General features: G+C 40.2%; 1 protein-coding gene across 1 annotated transcript in view; it reads right to left on the minus strand.

The window, feature by feature from the left end:
* Nucleotides 1-21,191, minus strand: part of DGKK (diacylglycerol kinase kappa) — a 137,450-nt gene that overhangs the window by 26,906 nt on the left and 89,353 nt on the right. Inside the window, exons 8-14 of the mRNA XM_019718795.2 lie at nt 18,159-18,261; nt 9,790-9,973; nt 8,960-9,068; nt 8,048-8,187; nt 7,062-7,143; nt 5,262-5,353; nt 842-941 (exon numbers count right to left, since the gene is read on the minus strand). Coding sequence (XP_019574354.2) covers nt 842-941; nt 5,262-5,353; nt 7,062-7,143; nt 8,048-8,187; nt 8,960-9,068; nt 9,790-9,973; nt 18,159-18,261 — 810 coding nt within the window. The remainder of the gene's footprint in view (nt 1-841; nt 942-5,261; nt 5,354-7,061; nt 7,144-8,047; nt 8,188-8,959; nt 9,069-9,789; nt 9,974-18,158; nt 18,262-21,191) is intronic.

The raw sequence follows: 21,191 nt of genomic DNA on the forward strand, positions 1-21,191 counted from the left end.
GGAACACCGAGCATAGAAAACTGCCTGTTGGGAGATGACAGTTTTGGAAAAGAAGTACTTGAGTAGATGTGATAACCAGAGTATTAGGGAATCAAACAGATATCATTTGTTTCTGAGCAGCTGTGGGAATCAATGTATGTTGCTGAGCCTTCGTTGTGTCAGACTGGCCTGTAAAATGGTATGTAACATGGCAAAATTGTGAAAAGATAAACATTTATGGATTGGTGTTTTCATGGGCATGCTCCTATGGATATGGATGTGCCTCTGCATGGGTGCCTAGTGTCGGCCTTCGTATATGGGTATGTTTGGGGATGTACTGAGTGATTATGGCTTGATTCCTAGCTCCATCACTTAATAGTTTGTGATTCTTAACTGCAACTTACCTAAACTCTGTGTGTTTCTATATTCTAGGATTTTGAGGATTAAATAAGTTAATACATTAAAAGTCCTTAACAGTTCTTGGCAGAGTAAATGCTACATATATGTGTTAGCTATTGTTGTTACAGAGATGAACGTGGGTGTATTTCTACCATGTATTTGTTTGTACATATTTCCAAGCATGTATATACATGCTTGACGTACACTTGTGTCTAGGTGTGGACAGGTGCTTGGTATATGGTTAGGTATATGTTACATGTATAAGCATGCATAGTGCCACTCTTTATTTGGTGAAAGATGGACATTTGATGAGTTGGACTTTCCCCATCAGTGAGGCTTACTAGCTGCTCTTCCCTGCCTTTCTTTTATAATTCCCAGTGAGAGGCACATTTACTTTTATTAAAAAGGGGGCCCTGGCCACACAAAGAGTACAAGACAACAGGAATGGAAACTGGAAACTTACTTTCAAAATCACAGACTCTATTGCTGTATTGTTCTGTTTTATCTGACTCCAGGCCTTTACAATATCAACCACAAAATCTTCTACTGAAGAGCACAGGAATCTGGAAAGATAAGATAGATGGCACAATGTGACATGGACCATGAGATCCAGAGCCCTTCTCTCTTATAAGGTCATTAGTCTCCATCTTCTTCCTCTTTTTTCTCTCTGTCTCTCTTTCCTGATCACTCTTCCCTGCCTCTCCATTCCCTTCTTCCCCCCACTCTCTATCACCTCAATATTTGTCTTTTCTTTTTTTAAAAAATCACTAAAATACAGCTAACATACAGTGTCATATTAGTTTCAGGTGTACACCATAGTTATTCAACATTTATATACCTAAAGAAGTGATCACCACGGTAAGTCCAGCAACCATCTGACACTGTACAATGCTGTCACATTATTATTGACTATATTCCCCATGCTGTACATTACTCCGCATGACTTATGTGTTTTATACGTGGGAATTTGGACCTCTTATTCCCCTTCAACTTGTCCCCCCTTTTCTAATTTTTGAATTACAGTTGACATTCAGTATTATTTTATATTAATTTCAGGTGTACAGCATAGTGCATAGGCATTTATATAATTTAAGAAGTGACCCACTGACTAGTCTAGAACCCACCTGGCACTGTACACAGTTATTACCATATCATTCACTATATTCCCTATGCTTTACTTTACATCCCCGTGACTATTTTGTAACTACCAATTTGTATTCCTTAATGGCTTCACCTTTTTCACCCTGTACCCCAAACCCCTCCCACCAAACACCTCCCATCTGTCACCCTGATAGATCTAGTACCCATCTGACACCACACATAGTATTACAATATTATTGGCTATATTCCTTATGCTATATCCTATGTCCCCATGACTACTGTGTAACAACCAGTCTGTACTTCTTAATCCCTTCCCCTTTTTCACGCTACCCCTAACCCCCCTCCCATCTGGTAACCATCAAAATGTTCTCTATTTCTATGAGTTTGTTTCTGTTATATTTGTTTATTTTGTTTTTTAGATTTCACACAGAAGCAAAATCACATTGCATCTGTCTGACATACTCCACTCAGCACAATATCCTCCAGGTCCATCCATGTCACCGCAGATGGCAAGAAACCCATTCCCTTTCCTGGCTGAGCACTATTCCATTGTATATATGTACCACCTCCCCTTTATCCATTCATCCATTGATGGGCACCCAGGCTGCCTCCACATCTTGGCCATTGTAAACAATGCTGTAATGAACATATGGGTGCACACGTTGCTTCAAAGTAGCATTTTAGGTATGTTCGGATAATTACCCAGAAGTGGGATACTGGGTCCTTCTTTGTCACTTGTTACAGCCTTTGTTTTAAAGTCTATTTTGTCTGGTACAAGTATTGCTGCCACAGCTTTTTTTGTTTGTTTCCATTTCTCATGAAATATCTTTTCCCCATCCCTATACTTTCAGTCTCTGTGTATTTTTTTATCTGAAGTGCATCTCTTGTAGGCAGCATATGTAAGGGTTTTGTTTTCTTATTCATTCAGCCACCCTATCTTTTGATTGGAGTATTTAATTCATTTACATGTAAAGTAATTGTTGATAGATATGTAGTTATTGCCATTTTATTATTCATATTTTTCATCCTTTTTTGTGTGTCTTAAAGAAGTCCCTCTAATATTCTTTTTAATGCTGGTTTGGTGATAATGAACTCCTTTAACTTTTTCTTATCTGGGAAGCTCTTTATCTGTCCTTTAATTCTAAATAATAGCTGTGCTGTGTAGAGAAATCTTGGTTGTAAGGACTATTTCCTTCTACTTCCTTCTGGCCTGCAAAGTTTCTGTTGAGAAATCAGCTGAAGTCTTATGGGGAGCTCACTTGTAGGTAACTGCTTGTCTCCTGCTGAAGATTCTCTTTGACTTTAACCTTTGGCGTTTTAATTATGATGTGTCTTGGTGTGGGCCTCTTTAGGTTCATCTTCATTGGGATTCTCTGCACTTCCTGGACATGTGTGTCTATTTCCTTCACCAGGTTAGGGATTTTTTTTGTCATTATTTCTTCAAATACGTTTTCAATCCCTTGCTTTCTCTCTTCTCCTTCTGGTACTCCTATAATGTGAATGTTGGTATGCTTTATGTTGTCACATAAGCCCCTTAAACTATCCTCATTTTTTGGGATTCTTTTTGCTGTTCTGATTGTGTGTTTTTTTCCCTGCTACCTTATCTTCCAAATTGCTGATTCAGTCCTCTGCTTCTTCTAATCCACTGTTGGTTATCTCTAATGGATCCTTCATTTCAGTTACCATATTCTTCATTTCTGACTTTTTTTTTTTTTATGCTTTCAATTTCCATTTTTGTTTCTTATCTCTTTCTTGAAGTTCTCATTCAAATCATTGAGCATCCTTATGATGAGTGTTTTGAGCTCTGCATCTGGTAGATTGCTTGTCTCAATTTTATTTAGTTCTTTTTCTGGAGCTTTGTTCTGTTCTTTCATTTGGGACATGTTTCTTTGTCTCCTCATTTGGGCTGCCTAACCCTGTGTTTGTTCCTGTGTATTAGGTATGGTTGCTATGTCTCCAGTCCTGGAAGAGTGGCCTTATGTAGCAGGTGTCCTGTGGGTCCAAGTGGCACAGTCTCCCTGGTCACCTGAAATGGGTGTGTCAGGGGTGTCCCTTGTGTGGGTTGTGTGTGCTCTCCTATTATAGTTGAGCCCTGATTGCTGTTGGCACATCAGTGGGCCTTACTGACCCTCTGGCTGATTGTCTATGAAGAATGACCGTTAGTATGTCAAATGAGCTATCATGCCAGGGCTGATCCTAAAGAGCAAATTTTGCTTTAGCAGAGCTCTGGTGCCTGCCATGTCTGCCCCTAGTCTGTGTTGTTTGTGGAACTGGTTTGGTGGTGCTCTGGTGTGGTCTGAATCTGGACACTGGGTGTCTTGTCTCTGGGGCCTCTTGGGAGGGGCTCTGGTGTAGGCCAAGTTCAGATGCTGACCGTGCATGGCCTGGAGTCACTAACAGTAGTTATAAAGTAATCTGCAGTTGGTTGCTGCCTTGCTGGACTTGCAGGCACCTGGGAGAGGCTAGGCAGTGAACTGAAGCCAGCTGCCACTAGTGCTGGGCTTGGGGCTGCTTAGCAAGAGGTATGGGGCATGCCAAGGCCAGTCTCTGCTTTTTGGAGGTTTGTAGACCTGTCAGATATTTTAGGAAAGTCTTCAGTGCAAATTGAGGAAGGCCGCTTGTGTAGAAAAGCCACTGGAAGAGGTTCTGGCCGGGTGTATCAGTTGGGTGGGGTGGTGTCTCAGGGAATGTCCAGGGCAGGGCGAATGGTGTTAGCCAAGTTAATGGAGAGCTCATATTTGGCACCCATCTGTGCCCACCAGCTGGATGAGAGGAGGGCTCAACAAAGGAGCAGTGGCGTCTGCCAGCAGTTCTCTCCTAGAGATAGCTGCCCTGATCCCTGTCCCTCCAGCCCTCACCTTGGGGCTTGTCAATTCAGCTCTTTCCCATATGTCCCTGGTGCTCTTTGAGTTGCTGCCTCAACACTGGAGCGCAGAGGGAGTGAGTTTGTGAGTCAGGGAGTCTGGGCATGGTCCCTTTAAGACCTGCAGTCCCCGGGACTCCAGCAGCCTTCCATCTTACTCAGCCACAATCCCTGCTGGTTTCACAGCCAGAAGTTATGGAGACTTTTCTTCCTGGCACTGGATCGATCCCTGGGCTGGGGAGCCTGGTGTGGGGCTGGGACCTCTCCCTCCAGGTGGAACCTCTGTAGCCGAGCTAGCCCTTCTATTTCTTAACTGCCACACTGTGGCTGTGGGACCTGCCCCTCCTACCACTCTGAATATGGCTTCTTCTTTATATTTAGCCTTCAGGTGGTTCTCAGTGATAGTTGTTTTGTAATTTAGTTATAATTTTGATGTGGTTGTGGGAGGAGGCAAGCATAGCATTTACCTACTCCACCATCTTGACCAGAAGTCCTCCCCGTCTTCCAAATTTCTAGCCTGCAACTTTGTCTTTTGGAGTAGCAGCAGCCCTCACCCAAATTTCATCTTTTTATCTTAAAGTTGCCATTCAGGAGGTTTGAGTTGGGAAAAATTCAATTTGGGAAGATAAACATATACAACAGGCTTTCAAATGACATTGTTTTGTTCAATGTCATTTTGTTATAACTTTGATGAGATGCTGTAGGAACTTAACTATACCAATTAGCCTATGGTAAAATTGATTTTTGTTGTACATTTTCCACCACAGTTCCAAGAACATATTGCAATGTCAAGTAAGTACTTACTGTACTTTCCTTGGCCTCAACACCCCAAGCTATCAAAATGAGCCCCATCTTTGATTGAGAAACTGCCCATGAGAGGCAAAACACCCCAAAGGTTGAGAGTCTAAGGAAGACTGACCTGGTTGCGATGATCATCTCTATGGGGTAGCTGGCCTTCAAGATTTTGTTCAATTCACTGGTTGCAGATTCTAAGTGTTGGATGGCAGCAGCCTAGGGGGGAAAGAAGTGTTCAGCCCTGGGACCTCAGCACTGTGATAGTGTGCTGCCCATCCTCATCCCCTCATTATTTCCTACTGACTCTACCATCATCTCAGCTGCCTCTCTGGAAATAATTATAAGCAAAGAATTATTGAAGATCCCCATAGATAATCTTAGATCTGTGGTCATTCTAAAAACAAGAGATGTATATTGTTTCCTCTCATTTCAATTAATACTCAAAAATTCATATGAAGGTGGTACTGTTTGTTTCATGTTTCAAATGAACAAACAATTTCATATTACATAGCTAGTAAATAATAGATTTTGGATTCGAACCCACATCTTTCCCATGCCAGAGTGTCCTCTCTTATATAATAATACTAGTAATGATAATAGCATCCACTTATATAGTACATACTATGTGCCAGGCTCTGTAACAACCCTACGAGATAAGGATTGTTATTATCCCCATTTCACAGAACAGAAAACTGAGGCACAGGAAAAGGGGGAGCTGATAAGTGGCAGAGTCAGTATTCAATTTCAGGTAGTCTGGCTCTTGAGTCTGTACTCTTAACTACAACTTGTACTCCTCCCTCTCCATCACCCCTTACATTCAAGCATCTACCAAGTCCCAATGATTCTATCTCTTTAAAATGTCTTATATATGTCCACTTCTCCTTATCCCTGTTACCATTTTATCAGTCCAAATCATCTTTTGCCTAGACAATTACAGCATCTCCTATCTTTTCTTCTTGCTTCTAGTCTTTATTCTTTCAGTTGTTTCTCCACATACCATGGGACTCCACTGCTTAAAACCTTTCTATAGATAGCAGAATAGAGACATGGATGGATTTGTAATAAAGTATAATAAAATATTAATGATAGAATCTATCATTTAAAAATTTCCTGTATGTTTGAAAATTTTCATGGTAAGATTGAAAAAAAAAACCTTCTATAATTCTCATTGCTCTTAGGATAAAAGTTCAAACTTCCTACCATGGCTTACCAGGTTCTTCCTGGCTTGGCCGCTGATTATTTCTCCAGCCTCATCTTTAGTCATTCTCCCTGTATATGCCCTCCCTGGCCCCTATGCCTTAGCTATTATGAATGTCCTTTAGTTCTGTAAATATTCCATGTTTTCTCTTGCCTGTGGAACAACACACACTGTTTCATCTCTCTGGAACATGCTCCCTCTTTCCTGTTATCCTGGTTAACTCCCTCTGATCCTTGAATTTCTTCTGAAATGGTGCTTATTATGAGAAGCTTTCCCTGATTTCCCTCAGACTGGGTTAGGTACACCTGCTGGGTGTTCCAACCTCACGCTACTTCCTTGTATACTAATACTCATACTACTTTATAAAAACTATTGTTCTACCACTGCAACTAGACTATGAGCTCTATGACAACACGGACTGTGCCATTCTTTTTTTATCAACTAGCATATAAGAACAGCTGCTAGAATAGTATCTCACACATAGTAGTTAATCCATAAGTATTTTTCATAAATATTTTGAGTGAATGAATAAGTAAATGGCTGAATGAATTATATCCCCAATACCTAACAGTTTTTGGTAAACAGCTGCTGATTGACATGTCCCCAGTTTTCAAAGATTTCATCCTCATCAAGCTCATGGCAATACAAATCTCCTGTCTGGGTTTTACCTATTATTTCACTGTATAATGAAGATGTTGGCTTGAATTACACCTGGGCAGTAATTACCTCAAATCCAGGTACATCCATTTCAACTTGTCCTCTTAGCAATGGGGTTTGTCTGGGAGTCTCACGGATCATCACACTCCATCTGAAATGAAGATAAAAGACAGACAGATATTTAGGACTCTGTTGCATCACAGGCTGGCATCAATGCTTCAGATAGCAAAAAGAGGTCGGAACGTTCATATATTAGGGAGAGAGGGATTTATGCATTAGGTATGCCTAAGCTATCTCAGGTCACCTGATCTCAAGGTATACCACAAGAGGGGCCTCTGTCCCATGACTTCTCTAGGATAGTGTGATGGAACAAATTCCGCCACAGGGTTCTGAGAGAGCAGTGCTTCTCAACCAGAGGTAACTATCAAGATCACCTGATGTGCTTTTGTAAAATACACATATCAGGGACCTACCCAAGACCTACTAATAAGAATTTTTGCGGAAGGGCCCAGCTTGGTATCTTGAGAAAGCTCCCCAGGATATCCTTATGGGCAGTCATAAGTCAAATACTATCCCCCAGCATAGAAAGTCTTTCTTCTCAGAAGATGGGATGGCAATACTCTCTCTTCTCTAGAGCAGAGACAACATAGGCCAATTGTTTATGAACCTTTGTGTTTTTTTTTAGTTTCTTTAGAACTTGAAGCTATAAAATAGTTTCTATACTATTCTAGACTAGAATAGAAAGATGGAATCTTTCCTAAGAAAAAAGATGCTTACATAGATAATTAGCTATGCAATTTGAAGGAGGTATACAGAACACTTGAAATTTACTCATGGAGCTCCATCTCTACCGTATTTTAAGTTAATGAGAGGCTTTAGTGATGTTTGAAGGATATATGGTAGACCTTGGCTTCCTAATAGTTAAGGCCCCGCCAAACTGCTCTGCACTGAAGCCAGAAAGGGAGGTTAGAGCATTCCTGATTGAGGTGATGTAACTGGGAGTAACTGGTGTGCAACTGGAAAAGGCACAATGGCCTGATCTTTCAGCTACTCACCTGTCTAGAATCCTCACACTAGCCTGTTCTACTCTGTTGAGGATGTTCTGGGGTGACTTGTTTTTGTTCCAGAATGCACCCCAGCCTAGGACACGGGCCAGATCATTGCCGGTTCCAAGTGGGATGACTGCCAGCTGACACTGCAAGAAAAAAAACAGGCACTCTTTTCAGACAGTCCTACCAAGATCCACTAATAAAATAACCCAGAAGGTGCTCTTTGGGAAAGATTGTGGTTTCAAAGCCAGTGGCAGTAAGGGACTTCTGATTCTAGGGAATGTGATAGAAAATGTTGGAATTTAAGTGAAATTTTCCCTAAGGAGTTGGGTCCCACTCTTGGCCATACAGAACCTAATCAGTAAAGGGAAAAGTTGCTGGAATATGCCAATATGAATAGCCATGCTTATAAAAGAGAAATATAGCCACAGATTTCTATCTAGGCTGAGCCAAAGAGATGAGGTGCCTTAGGAGATAAAACTACTGGGTTCAGAAGAGTAGAGGGCTGCTTAGGGAAAGGGGGGAGAGGTACAGGAAAGTTTCTACGACTCTTGCCTCAGGAGGGATAGGAAATTAGGGACTGAATGTTGTCTGAGATCACTTCTTTGTGTGTGTGTGTGTGTGTGTGTGTGTGTGTGCACTCCTCTTCAGATGTTCACTTTGGGGCTTGGGAAATAGAGCACTCCTCATTTTTTTTTCTGCTAACTCCCTCATTTTTCCTTCCACAGATAGACAACCAGAAAATGGTCTAAGTGAGCAGGCTTACACTGGGAATCTACCAGTCAGGTTGAGTATGAAACCAGTGGGAAACATGTATTTTACAGACAAGGAGAGTAAAGACCAAGGACTTCTTGGGATGAGAAGCTCCACACCCCAGTCTCTCTAGCAATGGCTAAGCTGAGTCAGCTAGGAACTCACCCTTTCATGTAATCCAAAGGCATCAATCAGGGATAACACCCAGCTCACACTGCCATCTCCACCACAAACCACAATGCGAAAGCGAGTGAAGTTCTTGAACATGGACAGCCTGGAAAGAAAAGGGGAAAAGGGAGTCATTTCATGAACTGCTGGGTTTTACAGCTCATTCCTATCATGTGTCAGGGCCCAAGATATTGCTGCTTCTTCCTCTGCACCTGCTAACAGGCTATCTGTCTTCTTTCCCTTGCCCCCATTTCTGTGTGCTGAATATTATAGGCAATGCTCCCACAGGCAGTCCTAAAGATCAGGCCTTGCCTCAACCCACACTATTCTATGCCTAAGCTTGCTCCGAAAGCTACTGATAACCTAGCTAAATCTACTTGTTGAGGTCCAGGAAATATGCCTCACATTGTAGCCAGTGGGCTCATAGAAATCAGGGCTGAACAGCCAGATGGTCTTCAAATAAAAGAGGCTTCTCATAGAGCTATATCTATTTGGGCTGAGGAAAAAGAAAGAGTGAGTGATAAGAAAAATCGACAGCAATATTCATTTGATGTCAGGAGACATAATTTTACCTTTTCCAATGAAAGAAGATGGAGCAAATCTTAGAGCAGGGCATGGGCTTAAAAGGATTTCTGGGAGAGAACCAGAAGTCCTCTAACCAGCCACCCCCAAATGCTCTGGAGTTATGTGTTTGTGTCCTGACTTGAGAAAATGGATCTTTCCTGCCCACATACTCAAACTAATTCCAGGAAGCCTAGCCTAGTCTAGAATGTACAGAAGGTGGAGTCCCTTCTATATACCCACTATATCTCTTACCCCGTGCTTACCCGGCTTCAGGTCCACCCTTTGCCAGGTCAAACACTTGAGACGGGTTAAGGTATTGCTTAAATTTTCGGAGGAAGACGATCCCTTGGTGATCGCCACTTTTGGAGTTGATGAAGATGAGAAGGGGACATGAACAGGCTGATGACCAATCGAGATCCCAGAAGTCTGAAGCTACTACTAATTGGCCTAATACACACACACAGCAAAAAGAAAAAGAAGGGGAAAAGAACAGGGGCATTGAGATAGATACAAGACATGACAACATCAAACTTTGCAAAGACTTTAAAAAAAAACCAGTTTTTTTGAGGTATAGTTGATACACAAAGAACTGCACATATTTAATGTGTACAATTTAATGAGTTTAGACATATGAAGACATCCATGATGCTATCACCACAATCAGGGTAATAGACATACGCAATATCTCCCAGAGTTTCCTTGTGCCCTAGACTCATGCGATGGCGGAACAGAGGGAAATCAGTACAAATCTCAAGGTGTTTTTATTAAAAAATAAATAAAATAAAAATTCCCAGCTAGCTTTTGCCCAGCTATTGTCAGGCAACCAACATTTGCTGAGCAACTACTACATTCTAATCATCATGCTAGATACTGCTAGGTATAGCCCCTGCCCTCAACCTGGGGAGACAGGCTTATACACAAGAATATGTTAGAACACAAAGATTAAGGAAATTGGTGCCACAACCAAGGATTAATGAAATGCTGAGGATAAACTGAGGAAGGAGAAGGTTGAGAGCCCAAGAGAAGGATCAGCACACCAATTAGTCCTCTCTCTGCCTGGGATAGCTTGGTTCTCACAGTGAGAAGATACCCGGTAAGGAGGGAAGGGAGGAAAGGCTGACGTTCAGCCAGGAGCTAATGATAGGACATATCAAAGTGGGTTGAAGTAGGGAGCTTTAATCACTCCTATAAGGTTCTGACAGAGCAATCCAAGTTGTAAGAACTTTCAGGGGAAACAAGACTGTAGGGAAATTGCCTGGATAAGAGAGAGGCTTTTAGTAATCCCGAACACTGAAGTTCCTCGTAGAGCAGTGGAGTTATAGCAGTCTAAATTGCCATACCCTGCCAGGTCATGCTGAGTCTTAGAGCCTATTGGCAGGGAGGTAGGCGGTGAGCAATGGTCCGCTAGGAGATGCGAGTCCCCAAACCTCTGAACTTGTGGCTTGCCAAGGATGCCCTAGCGAAAATAAATGCAAAGGGCAAAAAGCATGTGACTTGCTCCTGAATGGTGTGGGCCAGGACGATATGTTGAGATGTCCCATTTGTTGTAGCCTGGGTGAAAGGGAGCCTGAAGAAAGACTGATGACTTGAACAGATTTCATGCTGATTTGCCTAGAAAAATCTAAAGCAGTGTTCCTCTATGGGCCAATGTCTAAGCCAGCTAGCGAGTCATGCACCGCATTTTCTGCATTTTCTGAGCTTGCCAGGACTTACAGCTAAGGAGAGTCTGTCTGCTATGTCCCTTCAGTAGCATAGCTTGGAAATACTTACTCTCCCTGAACACATTATGCAAAAATAGTACCCTTTTCAACATTTTTTTATTACAAAAGGTAATATGTTAACACAATGGTAGTTAAGACATATTAACTCATTCATTCAGCAACTATGTATTGAGGTCGTTCTTTGTGCCTGTCCTTGTTATGTTTTGAGAATACAGTGGTGGACAAGATAGAAATAGTCTGCTCTTGTGGAACTTATATTTTAATAGAGAGGGACAGGGCATAATAAATAAATACAGAAAATAATGTGATTTGAAGAAAAATGAAGCAGGAAAATGGGATGGAGACTGAAGTGGGTGTTATTTTAGACAGGGTGGTCAGGGATGGCTTCTCTGGGGAGGTGACATTTGAGATGAGATCTGAATGATGTGAGGAAGTGAGCAATACAGATACATGGGTGAAGAGGTTTTTTTCTGTTTGTTTGTTTGTTTGTTTTGGAGGGGGGGATGGGGAGATAAGGCAAAAAATAAGTGCTAGGAGCCAGAAAGGGAGACTGTGTAGGGTGTCTGAGGAAGAGAATAGCATGGCTGTTATTGAGTGAGTGAGGGAGAGAGTGGCAGAAGAAGAGGTCAGAGAGGTGACAGGCACCAGATACAATGACAAAAAGATGTTAGAGGAAACAGAAAATAAGGGTGAGACTATTCAGTATGGAATTGAAACATTAGGGGTCAGGTCACAAGATATATGAGGAAAATAGTCAAAAGGTGTTACCTTTTTTATGTGCTTACTCCTCTACCAACCAACAATGTAGGCTCCAACTCATGGCCTGGCCCCAGTCTTACCTCTGTTTTAGAAATGGATTCTGCTCTTTGCTTACCTTCCTCAACAATCTCCTGTCAACACCCTGTAGGTGAGCATGTGAGTTTGAATATATACCCCAGTTAGAGGATTAATGTAAACAGCTTCTTGCCAACAGTTAGTGGACCTGTTAAGTGTGCTTGGAAGAAAGAATTCCCCAGGCCAAACATCCTGAAATAGACCTGTCTATGCCCCCAGTGTTTTTATAAGTGTCAAAGACCCTTTGGGTCAGTCCCTTTCTAAAGATTAGGTAGCAGTGGCAGTGAGACCAACTACTGTGAGCTATTTGGGTCTCAGTTTCCTTATCTGTAAAGTGGGCCATTCAAAAAACTAACTTGTTTCCTAGTATTTAGATGCAAGTAAGCTAGCTGTTATGCTGATGAGAAAGGGAAATATAAATTGGCCCTTAAAGGTGAAAAGAAGAGCAAACTTATTCATAATAAGAAACATACTAATTAAAACTAGGCCATGGTATCATTTTTTTCTTGTTCAGAAGATGGGCAAAGAAAAAAAAATAGATAACACGCTTGATTGTAGAGGCCATGGGGAAATATGCACTCTCATACACTGAAGATGGAAGTGCAAAGTGACACAAGTCCTATAAAGGACAATTTGACAGTACTTATGAAACTAACAAAGGCATATGCATTTTTGACACAGTAATTACATGTCTGAGATTGTTTTCCCTACAGGTATATATGTAAAATGACCTGTATGAAGTTGTTCATTGCAGCATTATTTGTAATAGGAAAAGACTGAAAACTACCAAATTATCCATTAATAAGGGACTAATTAAATAAATTATGGTATGTCCATATAATGGAGTATCTTGTAGTTGTAAAAAAGAGTGAGGAAGCAATCTTTTGTTGAAACAGAATGATCTCCAAAATATACTGTGAAGGAGGAAAAGAAAAGCAAGGTGCAGAACAGCATGTATAGTGTTAAAAAAAGGAGGGATAAGTGTGTGTGTGTGTGTGTGTGTGTGTGTGTATATATATATATATATATTATATACATATATATTTGTATATACATGAAGAAATACTGGAAGGTATTCAATAAACTAAAGTAAAGGTAGTAGTTAATCGTAAGCAGCAGGGATGGGGTAGAGGTGTAGGAGATTGTGAAGATCAGGGAAAGAATAGCAGAAAGATATTTTACTACATATTATGTGTGCATGTGTGTTTCTATTGTTAAAAGATACTTAATACATGTGAATATATTAAGTAGTCAAGAATTGAAAATTAGGAAAAAATAATTATGCTAATACTATCTGTAAGTTAAATAGCCATCAGGGTATGGCTGAAATTATTTATAGAGCTATTTGACAGCTTGGAGCATGGGCTGCCTTCGGCAGTGTACCTTTAGAAGAGATTGCAGCTGTGTGCCACAGCTAGTTGCCCCCCAGGTTTATTCACTAACATAAAGCAAACATCTTAACTTCTTTGGGTATTCATTTCTCCATACGTAAATAGTATCATGTTGCAATAATTACTAAAAATAATCCAGAGTGGGGATGGAAAGCCACTAGATGAAGAGAAAATTCTGTAATTAAGGCAACTTAAACTTCAGTGTCAAACCTAATTTCGTCACAGATGGGAAGACGGGAAAGCAGTGCTGGCAGGAAGTCATTCCCAGGAGAACACAAAGGCAGCCCCATTTAGCATTTCCCCCATAGTCGGAGAACATCTGAATTTGAGCAAGGCCAAGTTTGTCAAGAGAATCTTGTGAACAAGGTGAAAAAAAGGGGTGGCATTGTGGGCTGAAATGTACTAATGTTAGGTAGGTTCATGACCAGGTGAATAATCATGGCCATAAGGTTGCTTTTGAATAGGGTGATGTTAATTGTAAGGGAGTGTACTGTAATATTTAACAATTTTTATCAATTCAAGCGAAAACATAGAAGGCTAGTTTGTCAACTTTGAAGTACCCCAAATTGGAGGGAGAGCTACTGGATGACAGAATCAAGGCTGAAAAATGACTTCAATGGGCAGAAAGGTCAAAGTCACCAAGACAAAAAGAGATAAATTTGAAGCTTGGCCTTTAGGCTCAAGGGCATAAATTGCAGCGGAACAGGACAGCAGGAACTTGGCTTGGCAGCATCACGTGTGAAAAGGGCTTAGGGGATTTAGTTGACTTTAAGCTCCAAATGAGTCAACAGCCTGAAAGAGCCTTTAAAAAAAAAAACCTCATGCTCCTTTGAGCTGCATTAATATAACCACAGTTCCCCACACGGAGAGGGAGACAATAGTCCCTCTCAAATTTGTTCAGTTCATACCATAGAAGGATGTTAAATTAGCATAAGGTTGGCTTAACTGTTCCACTTTCTGTATTTTAAAATCCTCTTTCACAAATGTTAACTCATTTAGCCCTCACAATGCACCCGAGTACAACGATTATTCCCTTATTGTCAGGAAACAAATGATAAAGCATAGAGAGGTTAAGTAACTTGTCTAAGCTCACACAGTTAGTAAATGATGGAATGTGCTCCCAGGACTAGTAGCATCAGCATGGTCTGGGGACATGTTAGAAATGCAAATTCTTGTGCCCTACCCAGATCTACTGAATCAAAAGTTCTGGAGGGGGTAGGGCCTAGAAATCTGTGTTTTAATAAGCCTTCCAGATGATTCTGATGCTTTCTTATGTTTGACAACCACTGCACTATACTCCATATGAATCAGGGATGCTGTTTCAGTCATCTCTTATTTTCTGGATAGCTTATCACTGAGCCTTACATATAGGCAGTATTCCATAAATATATTAATGAGTTCATGTAACAAATCTTGACTGTGCATATGCCATGTACCCAAGTTTGACTTAAGTGTGAGGGATAGAGAGTTCACAGTCTGAAGTGGGAGACAGATATGTGATGAACTACGTAATATAGTGTGTTAGATGCTCTGAGATATGTTTTGGGTTTACAGCAAGTAAACTAATTTGGGAAAGTGGGGAGAGGCAATTATAGAGGCTGTTAAACAGGAGATAATGTTTGATATTTTTATCACCCTATAAGATGAGAGAAGAAATTTACCAAGCAGACTGGATAGGAAAAAGGAATAAGTAGAAAGTGTTCTCAAAAATTAGAGTCTATTGACTAAATAAATGAATGAGTGCTACTTAACAATGGCAAGTGCTTCCTCAGGGCGTCATCAGCTGGATACTTCCATCCTGGATGCTGGAGAAGGGATTCTCTAGCCTGGACAGAAGGCTTGGACCAGATCATCTTTAAGAACCTTATCATCTCTAAAATGGGGTGGGACTTCCCAACAGGAAACTTATCCATTAAAGAGCATATTTGCCTAGGCCAAAAAGCCAAGAAGACTCAAAAAGATAGGGAGGTCTTAGAAGACAGTCCTAAGAAATCACACGCCAAACAGTGCATGATAGAAAGAAGGGTTCTCAAGAGTGAGATTCAATTGAATCAAGATTGCAGATGATTGGAGGAAAGGCTAAAGGCTAACTCATGAGGCATTAGATGACACACAAAGAATGGCTTAGCCCAGGTGCTTCTAAGAAATAATATCATGTCATCGATAGAAAGCAACAGAAAGCAAGGCCATTAGTTTACGATCTATAACAAGAATAAAAAGTGATATAGGATAGGAAGAAACTGAAAACAAAGAAACAAAATCTACAATGACAGGAAGCGCAGAACCTGATGGGCCAATTATAAAGGAGAGGTGTTAGCCCCTTAATACCTATTAGGGGTGATTTGTGAGATGCTGAGGTAGGCATTCTTCAGTCTTCTCAAAGACATTTTCCCCAGGTCCTTGTGGGGGTGAGCAAAGTCTCAGATTGAAAACTAGGGTGACTTTCATTAGCAGCTTGAGCTTGCTGAGCTGACTGACTAGTTTGCTACTTTTCCTCTTCCCTGAGTGAGGTTAGCTTTGTTTGTGCACGTCCTTATGGGACATATAAGTATACTTGCCTGCAGAAACCTGTGTGAATGGCTCATTCCATGTACCAAAGTCTATTCTGTGTTTGGGTTGGAAAAGAAACTGGAAGAGACTAGAGTGGCTCTGAGTATATGTACTTGTATGAGCACACATATGCACATGTGTTATGTCTCATTCTAAGACATACAGAGTGAAACTAATCATGCACAAACTGAAATTAATGGGCAGTGTGTATCTCTTTACTGGCTTAGTGAAAGGGTAGCATGTCAGTTGGTAAGTACTGTATTTTGCCATGTATAATGCACACCCACGTCTTTGGCCCAAACTTTCAGGGAAAAAAAACCTTTCATTTTAATTTTTTAATTCAAAATCTATGTAACTTTGCTAACAATTGTCACCCCAATTAATTTTAATTTTAAAACTTTTTTGTTTACATTTAGGTACTTGTTTTTTGTATTATAAAGGAATTTTAGCATTTATTTTTTAACATATTATGGTACAAGAAATTTTATGTAGCAAATAATTACAAAACACAAGAACAGATACAAGGTACAAGATATTTTATGTACGAGTAACAAATTTATGGTATTTATGTATCACAGAAGGCCAAGATCTCTTGTCATTGCAAGCTCATTGTAAGTTCAACAAAATTGATTATCATATTCCAGGGTATTATTTTGCATATGGATGTCGTTATTGATTTCTAGAATTACACTTTTAACTCATAAGCATAAATAAAAGAATTAAAAACGTTTATATAGATACAGAATTAATACTACCCATATATAATGTGCATCCTTATTTTTCCCTCACAAATTCAGGCAAAAAAGTGCACATTATACATGACAAAATACGGTATATTAAATTTCTAAACTTTGTAGTGTTAGTAAAATAGGTCAGGTCTTTTTAGCTGTGATATGTAATTTTGATTTTTACAGCTCCCATTCTTAAATAATGAGTAATGGGAGAAGCAAATGAACAACTCAGTAGTAGAAAAGAGGAAGAAGCAAAGAAAAAGTGAGGAGGCGAACTAAAAAAGGCATCATTAGCAAGTGCTAAACAGTGAATTATCCCTGTTGGAGTCTACAGTTTTCATTAGGCTAGAAGACTTGGGATTTAGTTTTGTGGTCTTTTTGGGGCTATGTTTCTGGGTATTTAGGCCCTTTACATATTATCACTTATCCTCACAATATATATCATTCCCATTTACAGATGAGGAAAGTGAAACTCAGAGAATGTAAGTGACTTAAGCAAGGACACCTAGCTAGTAAGTGACTAAAATTCATCATTGCCTGGCCTTTGTTTTTCCCCTTACACTATGCTATCTCCACGTCTCACCTATTTTTAAAAAACAAACACAAAATTAAACAAAATATCCCTCTCCTTTGCCCCTGCTTTCTCTGTTCTAATATCTCTAGACCTCCTGATAGAAGACTCTATACAGTGTTCATTCTTGCTGTATTGATTTCATTGCTACCTCCTTTCTCTGTAACCTCCTATAAGTGGTTGACACTCCTAACATTTTGTCATCTCCAGGTGTCTCTCCCACTCCTTTGGTTCTTAGCATATGTTACCTTAATTTGTTAATTGTCATATTATATCAATATCCTGGGTCCAAAATAACTGTAAGCTCTGGCAATGTCCATATCTTGGATCTTTTTGTAGCCTTCAAACACCTTATGAATAGAGTTCTCAATAAATCACTCACATCCAGGAGTGACAAAACATCAACAGAGTGTGTTGGGGCAATGGAGTGTGTTAGATTTGGGGACAACCATGGTGTTAGTTTCCATTTTAAAAGTAACATGACCTGGGCCTTCATGCAGTTCTTCCTTGACCACCTGAATGAGAACAAACTTATTTCATGGATTATCTAGTGTCTGGAAATCATGAAAAAGCTGAAATCAATTCTGATCAGTCAGAAATGATTGTGAGAGAGGCTACAGAGAACATGCCCACATACATATACACCATAAATATCGACATTCACCATCCCAAATGTCTAAAGAGAAATGAACTATCTCTACACATATGCACATTCCTTTTCTCCAGAAATGTTTGACTGGTTGAGGAGAATAATTTAGTCACAGTCCTTACCCCAGTCTTTGCACCTTCCCTCCCTCCCCAGTGTATTTCTGAGGTTAATGCTTAGCTACTCACCATCTCCTTTAGGGTCGCTTAGGGCAGTGGGAGGAATCACTGATGTTCGATGGCTTCCAAAGCAGCATTCCTTGGAAAACCGTCTCCTGCAGTCATCATGCACCTGAAATGACAAGAGAAGAAAAGAGAAAAAAAGGATGGGAGAGAGAAAAGGATAACATTGATTAGTCTTGAGTCCCAATTCCAAGATTTGAGTACTCAGAGTTTGAATTTCCCTTTCTGACGTTTGGTGCTATACACATACCCCTGACACAGTTTGGACACCTTCTCTCCACCTTGAGCCTGTACCATCCCCGAATGTGGCCTCTGAACTACCCCTTTCAAATGTGTTCTCAGAAGATACACATCATAGGCACTGAGAAGACACCAATCTTAGGGCACAACCTTAGGGGACTACAAAATGGGGAGTTTACTTGCAGCAAAAGCATGCTAATCCTGATAATACGCTGTTATACTTCAACCCTGACAACAACTGTGTGTGGTAGGGAAGACATTATTAAGTTCATTTTAGAAATGAGGATACCAAAGCTCATAGATGTAAAGGATCTTGCTCAAGGTCAAACAGCTGGGAAGTGACAGAGCTGACACTCTGATGCCTTCCCCACTAGTAACCATTGTGCTGAGATTTCTGACATCTTCATGCACTACTTCTGGACAATTATAACATTCCTAGAGGACATGAACCTGGCCTGATTATGCAAAAGCAATTAGCAGAGAACCAGAGGATACCAGAGTTTTCTTTTCTTTAAATTGAGATTATAATTTACGTACAACATTATATTAGTTTCAGGTGAACAACATAATGATTTGATATTTGTATATATTGCAAAATGATCACAACAATAAGTCTAGTTAATGTCTGTCACCATACATAGTTACAAAATGTTTTTTCTTGTGGTGAGAATTTTTAAGATTTACTTTCTTGGCAACTTTTAAATATGCAACACAGTATTATTAACTATAGTCACCATATTGTGCATTAATTACATCCCTAGGACTTATTTATTTTATAACTGGAAGTTTGTATCTTTGACCCCCTTCACCCATTTTGCCCACCCCACCACCTACCTCTGCTAACAACCAATCTGTTCCCTGTGTCTATAAACTCAGTTTCTTTCTTTCTTTCTTTCTTTCTTTCTTTCTTTCTTTCTTTCTTTCTTTCTTTCTTTCTTTCTTTCTTTCTTTCTTTCTTTCTTTCTTTCTTTCTTTCTTTCTCTTTTTTTAGATTTTATTGGGGAAGGGGAACAGGACTTTATTGGGAGAACAGTGTGTACTTCCAGGACTTTTCTTCCAAGTCAAGTTGTTGTCCTTTCAATCTTAGTTGTGGAGGGTGCCATTCAGCTCCAAGTTGTTGTCCTTTCAGTCTTAGTTGTGGAGGGCACAGCTCAGCTCCAGGTCCAATTGCCATTGCTAGTTGCAGGGGGCACAGCCCACCATCCCTTGTGGGAGTCGAACTGGCAACCTTGTGGTTGAGAGGACGTGCTCCAACCAACTGAGCCATCCGGGAGCTCAGCGGCAGCTCAGCTCAAGGTGCCGTGTTCAAGCTTAGTTGCAGGTGGTGGGGCCCACTAGCCCTTGTGGGACTCGAGGGATTGAACTGGTAACCTTGTGGTTGAGAGCCCACTGGCCCATGTGGGAATCGAACTGGCAGCCTTCAGAGTTAGGAGCATGGAGCTCTAACCGCCTGAGCCACTGGGCTGGCCCCAGTTTCTTTTTTTTTAATTAAAATTTATTGGGGTGACAATGGTCAACAAAACTATTAGGTTGGTGAAAAAGTAACGGCGGTTTAAAAGGTTAAAAATAATTGCAAAAACCACAATTACCGTTGCACCAACCTAATACATAGGTTTCACGTGTACAATTCTATAATGCATCATCTATATATTGCATTATGTGTTCATCACCCAGAGCCAGTTCTCCTTCCATCAACATATATTTGACCCCCTTGACCCTCTTCTACCATCCCTCCTACCCGGTTACCCTCTGGTAACCACTAAACTGTTGTCTGTGTCTATGAGTTTTTGTTTCTTTATTTGTCTTGTTCCTTTGTTGCCTTCAGTTTTATATCCCACATATAAGTGAAGTCATATGGTTCTTGACTTTTTCTGTCTGACTTATTTCACTTAGCATAATAATCTCAAGATCCATCCATGTTGTCACAAATGGCAGTATTGATACAGCCGCTATGGAAAACAATATGGACGTTCCTCAAACAATTAAGAATAGAATTACCATATGACCCAGCAATCTCTCTCCTGGATATCTACCCCCCAAAATTGAAAACATTTATCTGTAAAGATATATGCACCTCCATGTTCATTGCAGCATTATTTATGGTGGCCAAGACATAGAAACAACCAGTGTCCTTTGATAGATGATTGGATAAAGAAGATGTGGTATACTACTCTGGTATACACAATGGTATACTACTCTGCCATAAGAACTCAGTTTATTTTAAGATCCCATGTATAAATGAGATCAAATAGTATTTGTCTGTCTCTGACTTATTTCATTTAGCATAATACCCTCAGGGTCCACCCATACTGTAAAAAAATGACAATATTTCCTTCTTTTTATGGCTACATGGTATTCCACTATGTATATACATATATTTTCTTTATCCATTCATTGATCAATGGAAACTTACATTATTTCTATATCTTGGCTACTGTAAATAATGCTGCAATGAACATGGAGGTGCATATATCTTTTCAAGTTAGTGTTTCATTTTCTCCAAATAAATAACCAGAAGTGGAATTGCTAGATCATATGGTTGTTCTGTTTTATTTTTTTGAGGAACCTCCATACATGTCTTACATGTTTTCTGTTTTACACCAATTTACATTCCCACCAACAGTGCACAATATTTTCAACACATAGTGGTTAACACTTGTTATTTCTTGTCTTTTTTATGATAGCCATTGTAACAGGATGAGGAAATATCTCACTGTGGTTTTGATTTCTATTTCCCTGCTATTAATGGGGTTGAGCATCTTTCATATGCCTGTTGGCCATCTATATGTCTTCTTTGGG

The sequence above is a fragment of the Rhinolophus sinicus genome, chromosome X (genome assembly GCF_036562045.2).
Source record: "Rhinolophus sinicus isolate RSC01 chromosome X, ASM3656204v1, whole genome shotgun sequence".
NCBI lineage: Eukaryota > Metazoa > Chordata > Mammalia > Chiroptera > Rhinolophidae > Rhinolophus > Rhinolophus sinicus.